Raw genomic sequence first — 24,692 nt, 5'->3', positions numbered from 1 at the left:
ATAATTACAAAGTCAAATTGTCTTCATGTATCTTTATCAGAACACTGTGGCTTACCACAAATGAAAAGATTGTTGTGGTAACAAAGTCCTGGTAAAGTGCACCGATCTGTCAACATTAAAGCTCACAAAACTGCAGGAAAATCACTTTGTTGGAGGAGTGGTTTGTGTGTGGGGGTGTTTGTTATTGCTGGCAGAAGAGGACAGAAAGTAGAGTTTGCTCTTTAAATATTAAAAATATTTACACAGCAGTGCTGTCCTTGTTTGAGTTTAAAAGGCAGTTTCAGCTGCCTTGATTGCACTCTGGTAGGAGGCATAATGGAGAGAAGTGTGGTGCAAATCACTCTCTTTGGACTGCTGCTGTCTTTGGCCTCCACACTGCCAAACAAGGTAAGATAATAATACTTAAAAAGGGCCACAGAACCACTTCAAGAATCCAAAATCTAAAAAAATGTGTGTGTGTGCATGTTTGCATTACGGATGTTGAGGAGGCAAAAATAAAAGGTTAAAGTCTTTAGCTAACTAATATACAGTAAGATCGCATAATGTCTTGTGAATTGAAGGAATTTTGATCAATCTCTGTTTGCATATTTACTTTATTCTTGCTCTGGGTCGAAGTCAAAAGGAAATTTGAGCAAACTTTAATAGTTAAAGCTTGCTATTGATAACGGCACTGGTAAGTTCTAAATTAAGGTTAAAAATGCCAAGTCCCATTAAGTAAATATTTATTGTCTATTCTTTTTTTAACTTAAATATTGTAATATTATTCTGACTTTGGAAAATCAACTCTTTAGGGAAAGAATGTAATAGTTAAAACTAGAGGAAAAATAAAAAGAATGGGGTGTTACTGCAGTTAAACCAATTAGATTTCACTGATGTCATCCACCAACACATTGTTTTTCATCTGTTTTTACATCTGACCTTTGGTCAACCAATAAGATCACCTAAGCCACTTTTTTAAAAATGTGCCTCCTGTGTTTGCTCAGGATGACTGGGACATCTACAGCTTTCACATAAACTCCACAGTGACCAGTCGTTATGCCACCACTGTCATCACAAGCCGTGTGGCCAATCGTATGAACGAGTCAAAGGAAATTGAATTCCATGTTCGGATTCCCAAGAATGCCTTCATCAGTAAATTTCGAATGTGTGTGAAGTTAAAATAATGTGTAACCATCCAGAGACATTTGCAAATAAAGAATTCTATACTGAAAAACAAATTACAGGATACTCAATAGTGTGTATTTACACCAGGGCTTCTCTTGGTCCTCCAGGTTTATCGATGGCCAAGTTTATGATGGTGTTGTGAAAGCTAAGGAGCAAGCTCAGCAACAGTACTCTGAAGCTGTGTCCCGTGGTGAAAGTGCTGGACTTGTCAGGTATTTGAGTTCAGTCATAACTTGACATAAAAAAAACAATTCTCAGTCACGCAAAACAAGTTTTTTGGGGGGGATCCATGGGCCAAAGGGTGAAAGTCCAACAGGACCAACTGGGACAAAGCCAAAGCACACCACAAATCTCCTGGATACCCCCATCACAGGCAGGGTGTTTGAAACAAGGGTGTGGGAAGATGTCCCCTCTTCCCACTTTGGGGGTTTTTTGTTCTGTTTTTTTAATGTTCTCATTTTAGCAATAACCTGCTGTGACATTCTATTTAAGGAAATGATTATTGTTTCTGCTATAGTTCTGTAGGAAGGACTCTGGAGGAATTTAAGACCTCTGTAACTGTGGCTGCTCACAAAAAGGTCACTTTTGAACTCACATATGAGGAATTAATGAAACGAACACGTGGCAAGTACGAGCTGCAAATTCATGCTCGACCCATGCAGCCTGTCAGTGACTTCAAGGTGACTGTCTTATTGCTATCTGTTCGGTGATTGTTTAGGAGAACAATGCTGAGGTAAGCCATGACTAGATCTTATATTTACTGTACTTAATACCAGGTGGACGTGCACATTCAAGAGGAAGCTGGCTTCAGTTTCATCGATGTGAAAGGAGGCCTGAGCACCAAAGCCCTCGCTAATGCCATCACTAAAACACACACAGATAAAGAGGTACCGTATATTGGAAATCTCAGTTTTGTAAAGCATTAAGTGAACCTAAGTCCTGTCACAACAGACAATAAAATAGATACTATCAGCAGTGTTGGGTAAGTTACTTTAAAATAGTAACTTAGTTACATTACTAGTTACTTCTCTCAAAAGTAACTCAGTTACTTCAAGTTACTCGTTACTTTCAAAGTAACTAGTTACTAGGGAAAGTAACTTTGGTTTTACTCAGAATTCTCTTGTTAATGTGTTTCTTCCATAACGTTGCCAGTCTTCTAGCTTGCTTACTTGCCACAGTGCACTGTGCCACCTACCAATAGAAAGGAAAAGATAATGTGCATATTTCCACGAGAGAAATCCCACACCTGGACCGTCGTTGACTGTTGCCATGATTCTAGCCTACGTCACAACGTCATGTGCGCTTTTTACATCCAACACAAAAACTGCAGTCGTGGTGCTTTCGATTGTACTCAGAACTCTGAAATTCTGCCTTCTGAATAGGAAGATGTAGGCAACACCAGACTGCAGATGAGCTGCATACAGGGCTGGACTGGGACAGAAAATTGGCCCGGGTATTTTGACTAGAGACTGGCCCACCATTATAGGAAAAATCTTAAAGCCTTTGAATGAAAACACTGTTGTGACAGTGATGTACACTGTTTTGATGGTATATATGCATCAATCTATCAATCGTTTGTTGTAAGATTCAGATAATTATTTTTTAAAAGCTAGACATTTTAAATGATAATAAGAAAGAAAAGTATTTCCTTGTGCCCACCTCTCCCTGTTAATGCCCTACATGCCCCCCTGGCAACACTTTGCTAGATCCGCACCTGCACAGTTACCAGCTGTCAGCTACCTAAAAAAGGATCCTGGGGTTATTTGTCTCTCAGAAACAGTTCATAACTTCCCTTCAACTCATTCATGTCACCTAAAAGGTAAACCTGTTTCTCCATCACAGCTCTGATGATCCAGTAAGGACATCTCCTGGTTTCATCTTCATGTTTCCCTCTCACCAGATAACCAAACCGACATCATGACCAGCAGCTTTTTTGAACTGTGGCTCCAGCAAACATCAGCTGATACTAGAAATTAATATTAAATAAATTCTAACAACAGCTGATCAAGCTTAAACGTGCTGCTGTTGTTTAGCGCGACATCCGCTGGTTTCCTCTTTCGGTGCAAAGTGAGCGATAAACAAACAAGAGAGCCGATCAGCTGATCATTGATCAGTTTTCATGATTGAAGTAGAAACAGAAATGTACAAATACACAAGTTAACCATGTCATGTGTACATGGCAGTTGCATTTCTTATCACGTCAGTCCACATTCAATACGAAATAAGAAATTCAAATAAGAAATTAAATAAGAAATAAGTGTTTCACAATCTTGTTGATTTTTTTTTTATTTGTGTATACAACAACAAACCATATTAGCTGACAATGGTTTTCTCAAGTGTTCCTGAGCTCATGCAGGGATTGCTACTACAAAGTCTCATCTATTTTAAATGTGGTGCCAACTGAATGGACAATGATAAAATATTGATTCAAACATTTGGTCCTTGAGTAAAAACATATGTCTCTATATTCTGAATCTTTTAATATATCATATTCAGTGTTGGGACTAACGCGTTATTAAGTAACGCGTTACAGTAACTACGTTATTATTGTGGTAACGAGCACGGTAACTAGTTATTATGCCAAAATCAGGAACGCGTTACTCGTTACTGGGATTTAGATAGGGTCGTTACTCGTTACTTCGTGTGGTGGCTATCGCGGAGCTTCCAAAGATTCAGTAACATTAGCAAGTGGTGGAGGCAGCAGGTGGATGAAGGTAAAGGGACGCAGAAGGAAAAGAGACCCGAGGCGGCCGCCGGTCCAAGTAACTTCAGGTAAGAAGTTATGACCTGCAGTCTCTCTGGGTCAGATATGAACCAAGTTTAGGTGGAGTTTATTTTCGTTATTCTGACTTTTTCCGTACTGCGTGCTAGCTAGCATGACGGAGTTTCTATGCAGCTGGGTGGGTGCTATGAAGTTAATGATGTTGAACTTTATTTTGTTCATAAGTTATTAGAGTTGCCAACCGTCCCGCCTGGTATTCAGAGAAAATATTACGCGTTTCTTATTATTGAGGTGAAAAGGAACAGTTTGTCCCGTAATTCAGCTACAATGAAAAAGGCACAAAGCTGGAGTTATTCTGTGTCTTTGCTGCACAGCTGCCTCTTCTCCTCTCATTCTCCCACCTCCCTCTCCTGTTTCTACTTCAATCATGAAAACTGATCAATGATCAGCTGATCGGCTCTCTTGTTTGTTTATCGCTCACTTTGCACCGAAAGAGGAAACCAGCGGATGTCGCGGTAAACAACAGCAGCACGTTTAAGCTTGATCAGCTGTTGTTAGAATTTATTTAATATTAATTTCTAGTATCAGCTGATGTTTGCTGGAGCCACAGTTCAAAAAAGCTGCTGGTCATGATGTCGGTTTGGTTATCTGGTGAGAGGGAAACATGAAGATGAAACCAGGAGATGTCCTTACTGGATCATCAGAGCTGTGATGGAGAAACAGGTTTACCTTTTAGTTAACATGAATGAGTTGAAGGGAAGTTATGAACTGTTTCTGAGAGACAAATAACCCCAGGATCCTTTTTTAGGTAGCTGACAGCTGGTAACTGTGCAGGTGCGGATCTAGCAAAGTGTTGCCAGGGGGGCATGTAGGGCATTAACAGGGAGAGGTGGGCACAAGGAAATACTTTTCTTTCTTATTATCATTTAAAATGTCTAGCTTTTAAAAAATAATTATCTGAATCTTACAACAAACGATTGATAGATTGATGCATATATACCATCAAAACAGTGTACATCACTGTCACAACAGTGTTTTCATTCAAAGGCTTTAAGATTTTTCCTATAATGGTGGGCCAGTCTCTAGTCAAAATACCCGGGCCAATTTTCTGTCCCAGTCCAGCCCTGTATGCAGCTCATCTGCAGTCTGGTGTTGCCTACATCTTCCTATTCAGAAGGCAGAATTTCAGAGTTCTGAGTACAATCGAAAGCACCACGACTGCAGTTTTTGTGTTGGATGTAAAAAGCGCACATGACGTTGTGACGTAGGCTAGAATCATGGCAACAGTCAACGACGGTCCAGGTGTGGGATTTCTCTCGTGGAAATATGCACATTATCTTTTCCTTTCTATTGGTAGGTGGCACAGTGCACTGTGGCAAGTAAGCAAGCTAGAAGACTGGCAACGTTATGGAAGAAACACATTAACAAGAGAATTCTGAGTAAAACCAAAGTTACTTTCCCTAGTAACTAGTTACTTTGAAAGTAACGAGTAACTTGAAGTAACTGAGTTACTTTTGAGAGAAGTAACTAGTAATGTAACTAAGTTACTATTTTAAAGTAACTTACCCAACACTGATCATATTATAACTGTCTAGTTTCCTAGACAGTCTTTGAGAAAGTGGTGAGACCATCTTTACTGCTGAAATTCCCCGCTTCTCTTTTTATGACCAGTCAGACCTAAATATTTTTTAGTATAATTAGACTTGTTAGAAAACTGAATTTTAAGCTGCTGACCTTTATTCTTTAATATGGAGTGTAAGTTGTCTGAAAGTTTTGTTTATATTAAGATCTTACACATTGTGCAGAATATTTTGAAATTGAGCTTGTACATTCTCACCTTTCAGATGAATGCAATCAAAGGTTTGGAAGGAAAGGACACAGTTTTTTTTTTATCAAGTAAACAGAAATTAAAATCACTGACCTCTCTGTCTCTCATGAGTCTAAAGAATTAAATTCATTCTGTTTCCAGGCGTGGGTGTATTTCTATCCAACAGTTGACCAACAGAAGATGTGTGACAGCTGTAGTGATCAGGGTATGAATGGAGATCTAGTTATTATTTATGATGTCAACAGGGACAATGGACTAGGACACATCAAGGTAAAACCTGGTCAATTATCAATGTACACACAAAGAGAAAAAGAAATGCTGAATTAATATTATATTTTTCTGCTCCTTAAATTATCTTTTGACCAACGAACCTTCTTCTCACTGCTCCTTAGAAATCTGACAGATACTTTGTTCATCACTTTGCTCCATCTGATCTTCCTCGAGTGCCAAAAAATGTCGTCTTTGTTATTGATCAGAGTGGCTCAATGAGTGGCAGAAAAATACTCCAGGTAAATTCTTTGAAGGGCCTATATTTGCCCTCCTCCCTGATTTTTGCATCTTTATCACACCAACGTGCTTTAGATTTATGTGATTTTAGTATTAGATACTGACAACCCAAGTAAATACAAAATGCTGTTTTTAAATGATGATGAATTTATTTATTTTGGAAAAAACATTTTCCAAAAGTATCGCCTGTTAGGTTACCTGTGTCGTTGACCCAGTGGTTTGTTTTTACTGTTTTGAGGTTGAGGTTTTTCAATCTTCTCTGAATCGTTTATTTCTTAGTTTAGTTTAGTATGCTTATGCTCCTGAGTTTACTTAGTGTTTCTGGTTTTGGATATCTGCCTGTGTGTGTGTGTTTTCCCTGTACTTCCTGTTTTACTTTGATAGTCTCCTGTTGTTGTGTGTCATGTTCTGTTTTGCTTCTCTCCCGTCTTGTCTGCTTCATTAGTTGCCAGCTGTGTTTCTCAGGTGTTTCCTCTTTGTCCTTTTTCTCTCTTGTATTTAGTGTCTGTGTTTCCCTCTGTTCAGCGTCACATTCTCCCTCCTTTCTTGCCATGTGTTCGGCCTGCCTGCTTAGTTCACGTTTTTCCAGTTTGTTTTGTTATCTTGGACTCCAGTAATTAAATTCGATTTGATAAAGACGATCAAGTCTTTGAGATAACTTGCACTGAGTCTTTAACATTGCTGTGGACCATTCTTCTTTGCAGAATTCTTTCAGCCACACTTGAGGGTTTACAACGGTCAGTTTAAGGCCATGCCAAAGCATCTAAAGGGATTTAAGTCCTGACATGAATTGTTTATTTGTTTTACTCATATATTTCTGTTTTCAGTAATTCAGAGGTGGACTTCCTTGTGTGTTTTGGACCACTGTCGTGCGGCATAATTTTAGTATGCTTGAGCTTCAACGCACAAACAGATAATCTTTTACAGACTGATATATCTCAGTAACTTTGTCTCTCAGGTGTTCTCAAGATTCATTAGTTTAGGGCTTGATGTGTTGTTTGTTGATATTTGTTAGCAATTACTTTTACACATGGAAACAGGTACAGGTAATTTTTTAAAATTTAAATCATGATCATTTAAAAACTACATTTTGCATTTACTTGGGTCATCTATGTCTAATGTTAAAATTAAATTAATGATCTTTAACATGCAACTGTGACAAATATGGAAAAAATATGAAATCAGGAAAAGGGAAAGAACTTTTTATCAACACTTTTGTGGTGGTTTTTCACTCTATAATTCTAAAACATACAATATGTTTAAATCACTTTAAAAATGTAACATGTTTTTGCCCAGACTAGGACTGCATTAATCCACATTTTGAATGATCTGGCAGAAGATGATCACTTTGGTCTGATCACTTTTGATGGCAACATTTTGCACTGGAAGCGAGAACTCGTTCAGGCCAACAGCAAAAACCTGGAAAGCGCCAAAAACTTTGCAAGCAATATACAAGCTAGAGGATGTGAGGAGTTGCAGTAAACATATATATTATGGAATATGAACACTTGACAGAAAAATGTCTGGCCTGAAACTTTGTTTGTTTGTTGTTGAATTTCAGCCACAAATATAAATGAAGCAGTGTTGCAAGGAGCACGTATGCTGAATGATCATAGCAGAGAAGGTTCAGCATCTATTCTGATACTTCTTACAGATGGAGACCCAACCTCAGGTTATAATAAAGCACACATTTACATAAATGTGCAAGAATACTTCAAGAAATAGGGGATTAGATTAAACACTGTATTTAATTTAGTTATATGTTTTAAGCTTTTTTATCAAGTTTTTTTTTAGCATTATTGAGACTGTTATTTCTGACTCTATCTGGGTATATCTTGCATCTTTTCAGGGGTGACAAACCTGGAGAATATTCAGTCAAATGTAAGACAAGCTATTGCAGGCAAATTCCCACTGTACTGTCTTGGTTTTGGTTTTGATGTTGATTTTAAGTTCCTTGAGAAAATGTCGCTGCAAAATAATGGTGTGGCACGGCGGATATATGAAGACTCTGATGCTGATTTACAGCTGAAGGTAATTTTCCTTATACAGTAAATACTCTTATGATGTGATTTAAAAATCGCAGAGGATTGAAAGAAAAAACAAGAATAGTTTGTATAATGTCCACATTGTATATCAACAGGGTTTCTATGAAGAGGTGGCCACACCTCTATTAACAGACGTGACAATGATCTATGTTGGTGGGACCAATCTAACCCAGACTAACTTCAGCCAGTATTATAATGGTTCTGAGATTGTGGTGGCCGGTGAGATCACAGATAACAATATTGAAACCTTCACCCCTCAAGTTGTGGCCATTTCGGTAAAAATAGATTTGCAGGACTCATCAGTTGTCATTTTCTTAAACTGTTTTCCCTGTATCTATACTGACATTACATTGCATTTGAATTGTTACAGAGTAATAGAAGAATAATATTCTCTAAATCAAATAAAACCGTGGAATCCACTGGAACAGTGTCTGATGACCGTATCCAGAGGGTTTGGGCGTACCTCACAGTTAAGCAGCTACTAGACAAAGAGTGAGTATGATATATGCCATCTTTCCTCATTTGACTGTTCCTAACAGTTTATTTAATGGTCAAATGTACAATAAAGTTGGGCTTTTAGAAAAGGCCAAAGTTATTTAATAATTTCCCTGAGGTAACATATTTACAGTAATTTCCTTATTTTGACCAGCTTTATACACGTTTCTAAGGAGCAAAGACCCCAGGTTTGATTCTGAGAGGAGTCACAAATCCCTTGGGGTATTTGGCATAAAAAGCTGCATAAAAAGCTGGCTTTTGACTGTAGTGAGACTTAGTTTCTCTTTGAATTAAACCATTTATTAACTAACTAATTAATTATTTTACTTTTTTCCTTCTTTTATTTGGGTTTTATTTATACCTCATCTAATTGTATTATTTAGTTCTAATGTCAGCACTTTTTGTCACCTGTGGTTGTTTTTAAAGTACTTTATAAATAAAGATGATGGTGATGATGATGATAAAAAGCTGCCCGATCATAAAATGTGGACCAGCTTGTGAATAAGGGAGTGGCTGAAAGTAGCTAATGGTAAAAGATTCTATCATGAAAACTACCATAAACACAGTTCAGTAAACAAGTCATGACTGAAATGATTCATTACAGAAACAAAACACATTTCAAATTGCATAGCTCTGTTTGAGGCTAACCTGTCTTGAAAATTTGTTTCATATTAGCAGGCAGCCGATGACCTAAAAACCTATATTTTACATTCTATTGAATGTATCAGTAAATTTTTCCGTTGATCTGGAAATGAGGACCAGCTTTAAAAAGAAGTGTGGCACATGAACTCACTGTTGTCACCATTTGTGTGATAATATTACACACAAATTATTGTTTTATCAATTTTTATGATTAGAATCACAAAATCTAATCTTTCCATTTTCTAAAAATTCCACCTATACAGCAGTACTTTAAAAACACTCAAGATGGGCCAAGGACATGCAGAAGTTATCAAGTGCACATTTAATTCTTTCTTAATGTTCATATTTATTTAATATTTTGTGGCACAGGCTTCAGTTATCGGGACCGGAGAAAGAGAAAGTAAAGAAGGAGGCTTTGGAGCTGTCACTGAAGTACAGTTTTGTGACTCCTCTCACATCTATGGTGGTCACAAAGCCTCCAGGAGAGAACACAGATGTGCTTCATAAACCAAAGGAAGGTGAAACACCACAGAGATGGCAGCCCCGTGTAGATCACTCCTTTTCAAGACATTATTTGGCTCCTAGTAGTCGCGGTTCATCTGGTGAGTATCACAAACACAAAAAGACTGAAATAAATGAAATGCCTCATAATCTCTACTTTTAGCCCTCAGACTAATGTCATTGTCAAGTTAAGGGGAAAAAAAACATATGCATCAAACTGCCATGCCCTGACTATCATCTTGTCTTTATTTTTATTTAGCACATACCTTAAACGCTTAAAGCTGTAAGCTAATGATAGTTATATAAGAGCAGATGCATGCTGGTGCAATAAGCTGTACGTTTTATGTCCAATGGATGTATGATCTGATTAGTCGACTAATCAAAAAAATAATTGGTGACTAGTCGATTATCAAAATAATCGTTTGTGGCAGCCCTAGTCCTCTCCAGGTTCCTCCCACAGTCCAAGGACATGCAGTTGGCAGGGTTGGATTAACTGATTAACTAGTAGTCGCCTGGGTGAGTAGACTAACGTCATTGTCAAGTTAAGGAAAAACCCAATGCGCATCAAACTGCCATCCACTGAGTATTGTAATACCTTTCTATCAGAGCTAGGATGAACTTTGAGCCACAGTAGCTCATCTGTTAAATCGAACCACACATGCCAGTCTTTGTTCCCCACATTTCTCAGTGATCCTAGGCCGCCCATGGCCCCATCGCTGGTTCACCACTGTTCCTTCCTTGGACCACTATTGATAGATACTAACCAGTGCAGACCGGGAACAGAGGCATCACTATGATTACAAAAATTAAGAAAAGAAACTAAAAGTTCTAAACTTCAAACATCAAAACTCACACATAATAACCACAACTGAGAATATTTACTGAAAGAGGGTTGAAAAAGGGTGAGAGACAGCCAATGTAGACAGTGCATCCGGGCCACACATACTGCAGCTGCTTTAATATGATGTAATTACTGCTTGAGGTTGTACTAACTTAATAACTATAAATACACTATATAAGTAAACCTATACTAACTAATAAACTAGGTACTGTTAGAAAACATGATATGGTGTGTGTTATGAAATAGCTGTGTGCAGGCAGGAAAGGACCCAAAGTGCAGACTCCGGAGACAAACGTAAACTACAAAACACAGCTTTAATGCTGAACTTAAAAGGATAACAAAACTGAGAATACAAAATAGGTTTACGCAAACAGAACACACAGCAAGATGAGGGTAGATCACAACACAGACAAAGAGAAACACAGGGCTTAAATACACAGAGGTAGCAATCAGGGAATGGGAAACAGGAGGGAAACACAGCTGGGGCAAATCAGGCCTAACGAGACAAAGGCAGCAAAACCAGAGACATTAACATGAGACAAGTACTTTCAAAGTAAAACAGGAAACATAACACAGAGATGCAGACTTGACCCGGGGAGACAGCAACTATGGATAACAGACAGAAAACCAGAACACTAAAACTCTAACAAAACCCACACAGAAAACCTGAACTAAGAATAAACCTATAACCCATAATATAATGAAATAAACAAAATCAAAGAACCAAAAACACAAAACACTGGGTCGACGACCCAGGCACCCTAACAGTGTGATACAGCGGGTCCAGAGATTGTCGTTCAGAGCCATCTATATTGCACATCACACCACATTCAACGCAGCTTACAACTCAGCCCCAAACCCCAATTCACTGTGTTTTAACACAGCAGGTGTGATTATGGATGCTGTGCAGGTGCGTCCAGCACCGCAGACCACGCCCCACAACACATGACTAACATAAGCTGTGTAACTCCGAAATGACAACACAGGCACAGCTTCTTCAAGACGGGCGCTTCGCTGCATTTATTGAACGCCGTGAAAACTACAAACATAAAACACAAAGGCTTTAAGCGCTTCAGTCTATCAAAAGTAACACTTGTGCTTTAACAACAAAAATTACCCCGTGGCCACCTGCCACTTTGGAGGTCCTAAAAGAATACCTTTACAGTCTTGTGCATTCTAAATTAAAACATAAAATAATTAGAATACCATACATTACAAATTTTCACAATATTACAATACAGTTATGGCAAATGACAAATACCTTGTACAGCTGGTAGACTAACCCGGCCTTTGCAGATAGCTCGCTGGACTCCTTAGCGTGATTATTAAACGTGGGCTCACAGCCTATACTATCACGCCCAAACCTCGCGATAATAGCGGTGTAACAAAACTACAATATTGACCACAGAAACGTACAAGCAAGAACATTTTAACTGCTGGAACCATCTATTAAACTTCTTTATACATAAGCCATTTCTGTGACACTTACAAGCTGTGTCCCAAAATGTCAGCTGCATCCTTCGGGGGACCCGGCCTTCGCGGTCTACGTGGGCCGGGTCCTTCGAAGACCAAGAAGGCCGGAAGTGCGAGGCTGTGAAATGGGACGGTCTAGCCTTCAGATTTGCATTACCGCTGTTTCGGTGGAGTTTAATAAACTCGTCCGTCTGCTCCTTGCTATCTAAAATATAACAGGACACTGGCGTAAATTCTCGCCTGTCTCACACTTCTGTTTAATCAGTTTTCTGTTTGACGTTTATTCAGCTCTGTGAAAATTCCGGAGGAATTAATAAAGTTAATTATTAAGAAAGTTTTATTTAATCTAATAACTTTGATCTCAGCCAAACCGATTTACTCCGGAACAAATAAAACACAGAAAAAGGGTAAAAAATTACATTTTTAAGTTATCAGAGTGACTTATATATCATGTTTAACCTGAGTAGCGAAAGAGGGGGGGTCTGAAAACGATGAAGTCGGGAGTCCGCTGCTCTCGCCGGCTGGAGTGATTTATTTGTCGGCCGCATTTGAAGGAGTCGACGAATTGGGACAGCCTTCGTTGCCTGGCTGTGACGTAATCGGCCTTCAAATGCGGCCTCCGAAGGATGCAGCCGATGTTTTGGGACACAGCTATAGACTGCTGTAAGTAAGCTCTATATAAATGGTTATCCAGTCTAGAGCACTAGGAATAATGGGTAGAACACAAACACTGACCTCAACATTGGAGAATCTCAACACCCACTCTAAAAAATGCACAACACAGAAGAACCACCTTGACAGGAAAAGACTTGGCTGTACATCTGGATCTATAGGTCAAAGGTCACTCTGTCGAGGATACCAATGTTCACATTTTGGAAGGAGAAGACAATAGATAATCTGAAAGAGGAATGAAAGCAGCCATTTATGTTCACTGTCAACAACTATCTTTGAACAGGAGGGGTTATTCACGACAATCCAGTATGGAGACCCGTTTCCAGGCAACTCAACCATCACTCACGTCTTGCGTCAGGTGAGGTTAGATGCCACAATGGTTTCACCCCAAACCTCTAGTGATAATGACCCATGCCTTTTTCACACTTGTGTGATGAGTCACATGATACATAGTCCTCTTAAGCGACCTCGATAGGGTTTAACTATCTGGGACTATCCACCATTTGATTTTAGAACTGAAGACGTTACTCAGATGAAATGTCTTCAAGAAACTTAAAGAAGTCCAGTAACTTTTCCTTCCAGTCTCCTTAGATTATCATGATCTGGATGACTGCGAACCTACACAGACATAGATTGGCAACTGTACCGTACCCTAAAACATTTTTTAAAGAAAATAACAGATTCCTAAATGTTACTGTTTCTAATCACAGATGTGATGAACAAACAATCCATTGGAGGCTATGGAGGATACAGTTTATCAGGTACAGTGCTAAACAAATTTATTAGACCATCACCCAATGCAAGGTTTATGTAACGGCTGCTCTAAATTAACAGAATTGTAACTACCAAAACCTTTTTTTAATGCCAAGGTAACATAATTAACTCACATTCCTGAACAGAAAAATAAGTTTAGTTCTTGAAAATTATGACTTCTCTGAGAAGTTCAGTTAATTCAGTCATTTTTAAAACTAGCTTTTAACAGATTTCTCAAACTCTAGTCTCTATAAGTTCAATGTTCAAGAAACTGAACTACCTTCTAATTCAGTTGTTCTAATGATTAAAAAAAAAAGGATAATAAAAGTAAGACAAAACCTGTGTGAATAATCTAACAATATACAGTGCTGTGAAGCAACTGTTGTTGAAATTTAACAATATATACATTAAATTGCATTGCAATGAATTGAATTAACACATTTTTACTAAAAAAAAACATGTTTGAATCAACCCACATAGCAAAATTGGTATAGCCCGGATCTGGCCCACAAAATGTGCTTACACATGGCCCACATACCGCAAAGGATGACGGCCCTTTGGTGGCCCAGATCTGGTTTGCCAGATGTGGCCCAGACATAGGCCAGCACAAGGCCAGTTGCAGACACACTGGTGGTCCTGTGCTGGCCCATGTGTGGACAACCTCTGGTAAACCTGGTCTGGGCCACCAAAGGGCCGTCATTCTTTGCGGTATGTGGGCCATGTGTAAGTTGTGTGCAGCCATGGGCCAGTTGTAGACACACTGCACAGAACAGTTTCAGGTCTGGCCCCAGATGTCGGCCTAATGTGTACCTTAATCAAGCCATGTAATAATGTCCTGGAACATGCAAAACAGTGCAAAAGTAACATGACAAAACTCTGTTCATAAGTGAATGGACTGACTCTTATATAGCACTTTTCTAGTTTCCCAGATTACTCAAAATGCTCCATACAACAGGCCACATTCAGCCAATCACACACTTTCTCTAAACTGAGTGCTTCCTCACAAACCTGTCAAACCTGCACTTGAAACATTGGCTACAACATGGCATTTGGCTGCAACATGGCATTTGGGTCTTCTAACTAAAATAGGAAAATAGGAACATAAATAGTGCCAACATTGCCAGAGGTCGCCCACATTGGTTGACAAACACCCTACCATGACACCGGTCAGTCAGAAGTGCCAGCTTGATGCTGGATCCAGGGAAGACCTGTTTTCTATGAGCCTGGGCCACAGAACCCAAACCACAATCGATGCCATGCCATCACATAGACAGTGCCATCTCTGCCAGGCCTGGCCCATGTCTGGATGACATACGTCCTATCATGCCAGAGGTCGGTCAGCAGTGCCGGCTTGATACCAGATCCGGGCCAGACCTCCTTGCTGTGTGGGAACAAGAAAAAGGGACCTTGTGTATTATTTTGGGCCATTCGGCTAGTTAAGTATTATATATAAATCGAAATAAACATGTTTCTTAATTTCATGTTATCAATTTGTGTTTTTGTTGTTTCAGGAATCTCAAACACACGTACTCGTGCCGTACAAGGTATGATGTGACACATACTGCAGCTGCTTTAATATTATGTAATTGCTGCTTAAGGTTGTTAATGCGTAGTTTACTGGGTTTCCTAACGTCTATTCTTCTGATGAAGGATTCACAGCCGTAGAGCTTTTCATTAACATTTTAACTGGAAATTACTGACTTTTTTGCTTAAACTTTCATTTTTAAGATATTATATTACAGAGTGTAAAACGTAAAAATTCAAACGTAAAAGTATCGAATTTTCTGGATCGTTCCGCACGTCCCTACCCCTCAGTCAGTGAGTGAGATGGTAGACAGCGTCGAGGAGAAGAGTGTGAAAACACATAAATATGATTGACACACATAAATAAAGCAGCAACTGGCTGCACTTTAAAGAAGAAGCAGATGACTAACTAACTAAGAGGAGACACTGCAATGTCAACCTACACTGATGAAATACTGTTCGGCTACTGAGTTTGGTTCTGTTTCTGTTATGTGAAAAAACCTTTTTGCAGTGTTTTGTTTTTGTGTTAAATTAAAATGAAAATTTTCATGAAAATATTAAACAAAAGTAAGAATACCTGCTTTTGCAACAGAACAACAAAATTAGGCAATTATAAGGCTTCTCATAAAAACAATGAATGCAAAAGGTTTTATAAACACACAAAGCATCCATCTTTGCCAAGTAGGGCTAAAATATGAGGCTATAGATAATAATAAATTAAGACCCGTTTGGGAGCCGTGTCACAAGAGCCAGCTCTCTGAAAAGCTGAACTTCCCATCACTACAAACCTGACACTGAGTTTTGAGATTCAATATAATACGTGTTTTTATTTATTTAAAGCATGGGTTAGTTTCAGGGTGTGTTTATTAAATCAATATGCAACATAAGGATTTTAAATATTGGTGTATGTAATTCGTGTTGTTTAAATGTATTCAACGTCAATACATAAATCTGAATTGCACTGAATTGAATGAAAAACGTGTATGAATTGACAAGAAAAAGGGACCTTGTTTATTACTTTATTTTGGCAAGTAATAAATGAACATGTTTCTTAATTTCATGTTATCAATTTGTTTTTGTTATTTCAGGAATCTTAAAAGGAAAGAATATTGGCCGTCAAGGTATGATGTGACAAATATTGCAGCTTTTCTATTATGATGTAACTCCTGCTTAAGTTTGTACTAAATAAATTAACTATCTTAACTATGTAAATACAAAAAAATACAATATAATTAAACTTGTACTAACTATTAAACTAGTTACAGGCAGAAAACATGAGTAACATAGGCTGTTGTCAGTAAGCTCTATATAAATGGCAGTCCAGTATAGAGCACTAGAAATAATGGGGAAAACACAAGGAAGGATCTGGGAACAAATTGGCAGAATAAACACTAAAGACAGCAGTGCAGCACAACAATGAACAAACATTATCCCAGACACTGAGAGCAATCATTGTAAAATGGAAACACAAGGCTAGCACAGCTAAACTTAATCAGGGATAAGACAAGGGAAGTAAAGCTGAATACAAAGCATAATAGACAAAAGACTACAAAAATAAAATGGGAACACAAAGAGGCCTAACACAGAAACAGACTCTTAATGAGAAACATTTTACATAAAAAAAAAACATATCAATTCATACAATATTCTATTTTTATTGTGTTTTTACAAGAAACCATCTTGAATCTACAATACTTTTTCTTGTAGATTCAAGATGGTTTCTTGTCCTCTTTTTTAACTTTATTTTAGTCACGATTGCTTTGGGTTTATTTATATATAAATATAAATGAATATGTTTCTTAATTTTAATTAATCAATTTGTTCATTATTTTGTTGTTTTATGAGTCATTAGCATTCATGATTTGCAACATTGAGGTATGTTGTGGCACATAATGCAGGTGCTCTATTAAGATATAATTACTACTAAAGTTTGTACTGACTTATTCATTACAATATATAAATGCATGCTAACTAATAAACTAGATACTGTGAGAAAACATGACTAATATAGAGTGCTGTACTAATGTTGTCAGCAAGTTCTATATAAATGCATGTTTATCTCTCTCTCTCTCTCTCTCTCTCTATATATATATATATATATATATATATATATGTGTGTGTGTGTGTGTGTGTGTGTGTGTGTGTGTGTGTGTGTGTGTGTGTGTGTTCTTCTCATGTTTGTGTGGGTTCTCTCTAGGGCTGCCACGATTAGTCGACTAGTCACGATTACGTCGACTATCAAAATCGTCGACGACTGATTTAATAGTCGACTCGTCGTTTGAAGCTTTCGTATGATCCGAAAAGACGCAGTAATAAGATTTAGGAGTGTAATAACGGACTGAAACAGAAGATGGCAGCACTGCATGTACAAGGATGCCAGCTGCCGTTAAACACCAAAGAAGAAGAAGTTGTGTCCCAGAATTCATAGCGCAGGCCAGCTCAGTTTCCAACAATGGCGGCAGCTAGTTAGTTTTAATATTACTCTTATTATTCTCTCTGGGTCACAAAATAAACGTTTAACATATTTTCAGGCGAGAATGTAGCTGTGTAAACCTCAAATATCTGCTCAGTTTATCAAGACACCACATATTTTCAAAAGCGCTCCGACGTTTTCCTAGCTGGGGGCAAGGCGCACTCGAGCCCGTGAGAACACTGGACTCCCGGCAAATCGTTTTCAAACCCACCGCTGTCTTTCGCTACTCAGGTTAAACATACATAAGTCACTTAGATAACTTAAAAATGTTATTGTTTGGCCTTTTTTTTTAGTATTTTATTTGTTCCTGAGTAAATCGGTTTGGCTGAGATTAAAATTATAGTTTTTACACAGCTGAATAAGCAGACGACTGATTATCAGAAGTGTGAGATGCTCGAGAATATACTCCGGTGTCCCGTTATATTTTAGATAGTAAGAAGTTTATTAAACTTCACCGAAACAATCTGCAAATTTCATTAAAATTTAACAAACTATCATCTTGTCTTTATTTTTATTTAGCACATACCTTAAACACTTAAAGCTGTAAGCTAATGATAGTTATATAAGAGCAGATGCTGCTGGTGCAATAAGCTGTATGTTTTATGTCCAATGGATGTATGATCTGATTAGTCGACTAATCGCAAAAATAATTGGTGACTAGTTGATTATCAAAATAATCGTTTGTGGCAGCCCTAGTCCTCTCCAGGTTCCTCCCACAGTCCAAGGACATGCAGTTGGCAGGGTTGGATTAACTGATTATTTTAAACTTAAACTGTCCATAGGTGTGAATGTCAGTGTGAATGGTTGTCTGCCTCTCTGTTTCCCTTTCATAAAACAGCCACCCTTCCACTGGGGCCATTTCTGATCAGGCTTAGAACCTTAGAACCTCTAAGGATACTTCTAAATTGAAGACCGTTCAGAATGTTTTTATTTATTTTTTTCAGTTTATTAATGGGATAATGTACCTGTAATACTATCGGAGACTATGGTAAATTTTTACAACTACCTGCAAAAGGCTAATGGGGTAGGTTCTCAGTCATCCAGGTCATGGTAGTCTAAGGAGCTTGGAATCTAAGTTAATGGACTTCTTTAAGTTTCTTGAAGATGTTTCACCTTTCATCTGAGAAACGTATTGAGTTCTAGAACCAAATGAGAATTTTCACCAAGCATGACATCCCAGTCCACTTCAGACCCAGCCACACCTCTACATCACAGAATCCAAACAGCCATACTATAAACACATGACATAGAAGAGCCATCTTGATGGGACAAGACTTGGCTGTACAACTGGATCTAAAGGTCAAAGGTCACTCTGTCAAGGATGGCAATGTTCACATTTTGGAAACAGAAGACAGATAATCTGAAAGAGGAGTAAAAGAAGCTATTTATGTCTACTGTGAATGACCATCTTTGAACAGAGGGGGTTGCTTACAACACCAACTGTCTGCCACCTACAAACCAGCTTTGAGATCCCTTCCCAGCTCACGCCCCACTTACATCTAGCATCAGGTGAAGCAAGGTCCCACAGTGGTTTAACCCAAAAACCTCTTGTGATTATGACCCATGCCTTTTTCACACTTTGGCTCATGTGATGAGTCACATGATTAATAGTCCTCTTAAGGGACCTCCACTAGGGTATAAATGCAACCAGGAGATGACGGACTAGAGCAGCGCAGATACTGAAGGACCCGTCCCATCCTGGCAACAAACTGTTCCAACTTCTGCAATCCGGTAGAAGTCCGATTGTCTATTCTTATTTAAGTCACGTAATGTACAGAATTCACCTGAAAAAGGATTCTCTGGTCGAGGTACAGTGCTTAACAAATGTAATAGACCATCACCTGATGCAAGGTTCATGTAATTGCTACCATAAAATTAACAGTATTGGTAACTACCAAAACAAATCTGTTTAATGGAATAATTAATACACCAGTATGTGCAAGCTGTTTAATTAAAATCATATTGTCAATGCTAAAATATAATCATTAATATTATCCCTGAATTTTCAAATGTACTCTTACAAAAACATACAAAAGTATATAATAAAAACAGATATTTCCTTCTTATATGTTACTGTTTCTTTTTAGTCATGCAACAGCACACCCCCAGAGGAGAGAGAGGAGAGAGAGGAGAGATTGGACATCCTGGAGCAGGTGAAGTGCTTAACAAATTTATTAGATCACCCAATGCAAGGTTTATGCATCTGCTGCTTTAGATTAACAGTATTGGTAACTACCAATTTTTTATTTTTATTTATTATTTTTTCAAATGTACTCTTTTACAAAAACATGCAAAAAATAGTATTTCATAAAAGCAGATATTTCCTTCTTATATGTTACTGTTTATTTTTAGTCATGGAACAGCACACCCCCAGAGGAGGGAGAGGATACCTTGCACCAGGTGAAGTGCTTAACAAATTTATTAGTCCGTCACCCAATGCAAGGTTTATGTAACTGCTGCTTTAGATTAACAGTATTTTGCAGCACTATATACATATGAACAGTATTCAAAAAACATCAAATGTATAAATATATAATGGGGGAAAAACAAATAGGGTTATATATTTACTGTGTTGGTTATTGCACGTTAATTAAATATTACACAGTAGTGATGGTAAAGAGTGTAGTCTGGGTGTAGAGGGTAGTCCTTGGATTGGGAGGTGGTATTGTATTGTCAGTGCAGCGTGGTTATGGCTTTTTGGAAGAAACTATTTACGCTGCATCTGTAGTGTTTCCCTGAGTGAAGCAGGTTGAACAGGTCAAAACCAGTGTAGGAGCTGTCTTTGATAATGTTTGTCAACAACATTTCTAACAAGTTGAAGTGCAAAAATTAGAATTTATGTACAAACTATGTTTACAGACTGACACTGAGTTGTGAGACTCAATATATACGTGTCTTTATTTATTTATTTAAAGCAGTGGTTAGTATCAGGATGTGTTTATAAACTCAATATGCAACATAAAGACTTAAAATATTAGTGTATGTGATTAAATGTATTTACAGTTGTTCTCCCTGATGTCCAACCTGCTGTTGTTCATCTTTCACGTGATACTACTACTCTGGAATCCACTGATGGTATTGTATTGCCTTGATGTCATTCAGGTTGATAAAAAAAATAATAGTAATTGTTTTGGTTTGGTTTCTTTTGTTTGTTTGCTTTTTTTGTATTGCAAGTTCCAAACAACCCATGATGTACTCAGATATGCAGCAAATTACATACTTTTTTTCTGGAAGGAAACTCCAAACATGGGCTGTTTTTCAAATCTCTTCATTAACCATAAAACAAAAAGAAAAGCAAACAAAATTGTAAGAATAATATGTTATATAAATCAGGCTCTGCATAGTATGTATGAACAATTGTGTATTTTTTGGATTCCTGGCTCAGGGGTTATAAAGCACATTTTGGGTAGAAAACCTGGGGTGAATATTTAATTTCACTAAAAATGTTCTAACACTGTGTACCTCTGTATCTCTAGTTCCTGTACTCCACAGGTTTTTGCTAAAAGCTGAGAACCAGACTGTTCCACTATGCTTTGATGTCAGTGGACCTGTCCGCCTTAAACTTCTTCACTATCCCAGCAGGGGTCAGTAGTGTTAGCTTTTTCCATCCTAATTTTTTTTTTCTTTTCAGTGTAATATAAACGAATATTTTTCTTCCCCATTGTTATTTTTCATATGAAAACTCCAGTTTGTGGTATAAGATGAGCATTTCTCTTTTCTTCTAGAACTGTCTGTAAATGGTGAGCTTGATTCAGTTACAAATGGAGGCTTCAGCAGAATTTTCATACACGTCAAAGACAGCCAACATGTTGAGATCGACACCAACTGGGTCACTGTACGAGATGGACAGACAGTGACATATTACACTGGACAGGATCGCATTACAGCTGGAAGGTGATGTTGTATTATCATGGTCGAGACTCGTGCTCTCAGCTTTAAGCACAGATGTGTGACCTTATTCACCTGTGTTACCAAGATTTACATGAGAAGACTGTCTCTCTCAGCACCTATATATGTTAGCTGACATCTCTGAGGCTGAAACCCCTAAAAAGTTTGTTTTTTATTTTGTGTTGATTATTGAACAGATGGGATGTGATTTTAGTAAGGACAGATCGTTTGAAAGCACCGGTAAGATTTATAAGTAAAGAGTATGAATTATAAGCTATTTGGTGATTAGACATAGTGTAACAGATCAGAGTCAATGTTAGGAGGGTACATGCGAATGGTGGATGAGGTAAAGCAATTGGAAGAGGTGGGTCACATGAAGGAGTCCGAAAAGCAAAATGATAAGAGGCTGTGAGATTTAAAACACACAGAACAGAGATTAGCTGGCTCAGAAAAGGAAAGCGAAAGCAGGAACATGATTGTTTCTCACATGAGTGGATTTGAGTAAAGCCCAAATGCACGAGAATACAGGCAGACGAGTGCATACAGATCTTCACTTTTTATGCTGAGGTAGACTACAAGCCATACACTTATATTTATTTACAGACTTAAGTTTACTTATTAGAAACCAAGCCAGCACTGTGTCAGACTGAGGACCTATCCTGGGTGTACCCCAACTCTCAGGAATAGGCTCCAGCTCCTATCATGGATAAGTGGAAGAAAATGCATTGATGGATGCAAATAATTATTTGTTCAGGCCATGAACTGAAGTACAGAATGAAAATGGCAGGGGCAGACATGAAGTAGAGTTTGTCATGAATTGACTGTCATAAATTCACTTTTACAAAAGATGCTAACATTAAAGTCCCTGTACTTTATGCACTGCACTGCTGTTTAATCAGAGCAGGCTAAATTCATCCAAGTAGCATGATCTGTGCAGGTGCTTTATACAGCTTTAAAAAAAAGTTGAGTAACTCCATGTTTTTCCAGTGTGACAGTGATTGTGCGCAACAACGAAATAGACGTTGCCACTGGAGACATGCGAATGGTCATCATAGTTCATGAGAACAATGGTCCAAAAATCCTTTGGCCAGTTTTAAGACAGCGTCCCTCGGACAACAATGCTGAAGGACTTTTAGGTGAGTGAAAAGCTGTGTGTGTGTGTGTCCTTGCTGCATTGGTTTTCAATGTTGCTTCACTCTCTCTTTCCAGCTGTAGAGGCTGCAGTTTATGAGGAGGTACAGCAAGCTCCTGTCAGAAAACTAAAGATTAAAAACCAGGAGGCAGACGTTACTGGGTATATATTCTTTTCTTTTTTGTATTTATGTTTTTGTTTTGCTTTAGAATCCAGCCATTTCTACAAAGATTAATGATCTCTTTATTCTTTCTTTTGTAGGGAGATGGTTGTTGACTACAGCTTTGCTTCTCCTGTCACAATGAAGTGTTGGCTCACGTCTGCTGACTCTGCCCTGCAGAGACCACTGTTCCAGTTTGTCATTACACAGCTTTAACTGGCAAATATGTTGATTTATTTGAAAAATCTTTAATTTAAAAGGAAAACAAGGCAAAAACATATATTGTGGAAACTTTCTTTCCATCTGTTTCCAACATGTAGAAATATAACTGTGAATGTGGATCTAGTGTCAGACAGCATTACCAATTAAAAATAACATACATAAATCAGGATTTATGATTACCACCATCTGCCATTAACATAGCGTCCAAAATGACACAAATGCAGTTGAGATGACAATAATAGGCATACTTCTACACCTTTATTTTTTAAATTCGTTGAAAAATAAAAAAATTAATTTTATAAGTTTAAACTACAGTAATCATATTGTTATAGCTAAATGTTAATCAGCTTTGCTGGCTGATCTGGAAGAGAGTTGGATTGTAGAAGGTTTGCTTATAAATAACAATTTCAAATATTTCTGAATCCTGGTTAAGTACCAGAACATTGAGAGAGAAAACTTTTTAAAACATTTCTTCTGTTTTGTCTTTAGCCTCAAACTGCAAATGACATGTAATGAGGCTGACTTGATTCAAGGATCTCTGACAAATATAATGCTGTTATTTTTCTTGCATAATTTCATGACTTCCTCAGAACAGTTTATGGAATGGATATCAAGCGAATGAATAAAGAATCCAAACTATTCCCTAACCTTGTTTGCGAGCTCTTCTGTACAACAGCTATAAGCCCCTCCTGCTGGGGAGGTTGATGTACAAGAAATTCAAAACACATTCGAGCCACCCTTGTTTCTTTGTATTTTCTTTTCAAGGAGAGAGCTAGACTTTCTTGTAAATTTTCAACATTAATAGCAACGGTTCACTGGGTTTTTTGAAGTTTCAAAGTTTTCCTTTGGACATTGGCTCCTTTTTCGCTCATTTATGTCCAGTATTACTTGACTATTTTCAAAGAAATGCTTTTTTTGTTATATTTTCTATAGCCACTTAACACTGACCTATTCCTGCATAAGGAGGCACCTAACTCAAACAATGGACCAGTTTAGAAGTCTTAGGAAAATTAAACACAAGTTTAAATGATGAGTACTTCTAATACTGCAACTACTAAATAAATTGTTATAATTTTTACTGTTATTATTACCTTTTGGTCATTGTTTATAGTTTCCCAAAACATATGTATATATAATGCTCAGATTTACAGTTTAAAATAAAACTGCATATAAAGAAAACTAAAGTACTAAATGGGAAGGAGTAGTCTTTCATCTTCTTACTTTCAAGATATTCTAATATGCCTTATCTTAGCTCCTCCATATTTGATGACAACAGGTTAAAGGACATTTTGCACAAATGACTGAGATTAAGTTAAGATAAAAAATAAAAAAATTCCCAGCATGCATCTCTACCACAACTGGTGCGGAAAGGCAGCTATTTTAATCAGTGGAGTGGAACCAAAGTCTAACAAAACGTTAGACTTTGGTTCACAATAGAACCATGACATATATGTTATATAACATACAGCCTAGCTCATATAATCTGTCAACTTTAACTTGAATACTGTGAGCATGAATATTCTGTTAAATGTGTAGAGGCTATTTTATTTGTGTTGTTATGTTATGTTGACTGGAGCCTCCATGTTTTTATAGGGGGCCCTGGCCTCTCCTCCTTAGAATGTGTGGCCTTATTTAGTTCGTTGGTCACTT

General features: G+C 37.7%; 1 protein-coding gene across 2 annotated transcripts; it reads left to right on the top strand.

Annotated features, from left to right (window-relative positions):
* Positions 1-315: 315 nt before the first annotated feature.
* LOC309706205 (inter-alpha-trypsin inhibitor heavy chain H3-like) lies at positions 316-23,917 on the top strand (the record flags this gene model as incomplete). Of its 2 annotated transcripts, XM_082532513.1 has the most annotated exons (25): positions 316-387; positions 984-1,144; positions 1,272-1,376; positions 1,682-1,844; positions 1,941-2,051; positions 5,856-5,984; positions 6,107-6,223; positions 7,518-7,686; positions 7,783-7,893; positions 8,071-8,252; positions 8,362-8,541; positions 8,637-8,758; positions 9,773-10,005; positions 13,174-13,248; positions 13,601-13,651; positions 15,155-15,187; positions 16,256-16,288; positions 19,728-19,793; positions 19,993-20,040; positions 20,644-20,715; positions 21,117-21,224; positions 21,366-21,534; positions 22,516-22,664; positions 22,738-22,822; positions 22,922-23,917. In XM_082532513.1, 25 exons carry the CDS (start codon positions 316-318, stop codon positions 23,034-23,036), a joined length of 2,859 nt encoding a protein of 952 aa, XP_082388639.1. In that variant the 3' UTR covers positions 23,037-23,917. The 2 variants fall into 2 exon arrangements, with proteins under 2 accessions (XP_082388639.1, XP_082388640.1); XM_082532514.1 differs by lacking the exon at positions 19,993-20,040.
* Positions 23,918-24,692: the final 775 nt, after the last annotated feature.

This window comes from Aulonocara stuartgranti (genome assembly GCF_965226115.1).
Source record: "Aulonocara stuartgranti genome assembly, chromosome: 5".
Lineage (NCBI taxonomy): Eukaryota > Metazoa > Chordata > Actinopteri > Cichliformes > Cichlidae > Aulonocara > Aulonocara stuartgranti.
The sequence above is the reverse complement of the archived record's forward strand: the minus strand, read 5'-3'. Positions and strand labels throughout refer to the sequence as shown.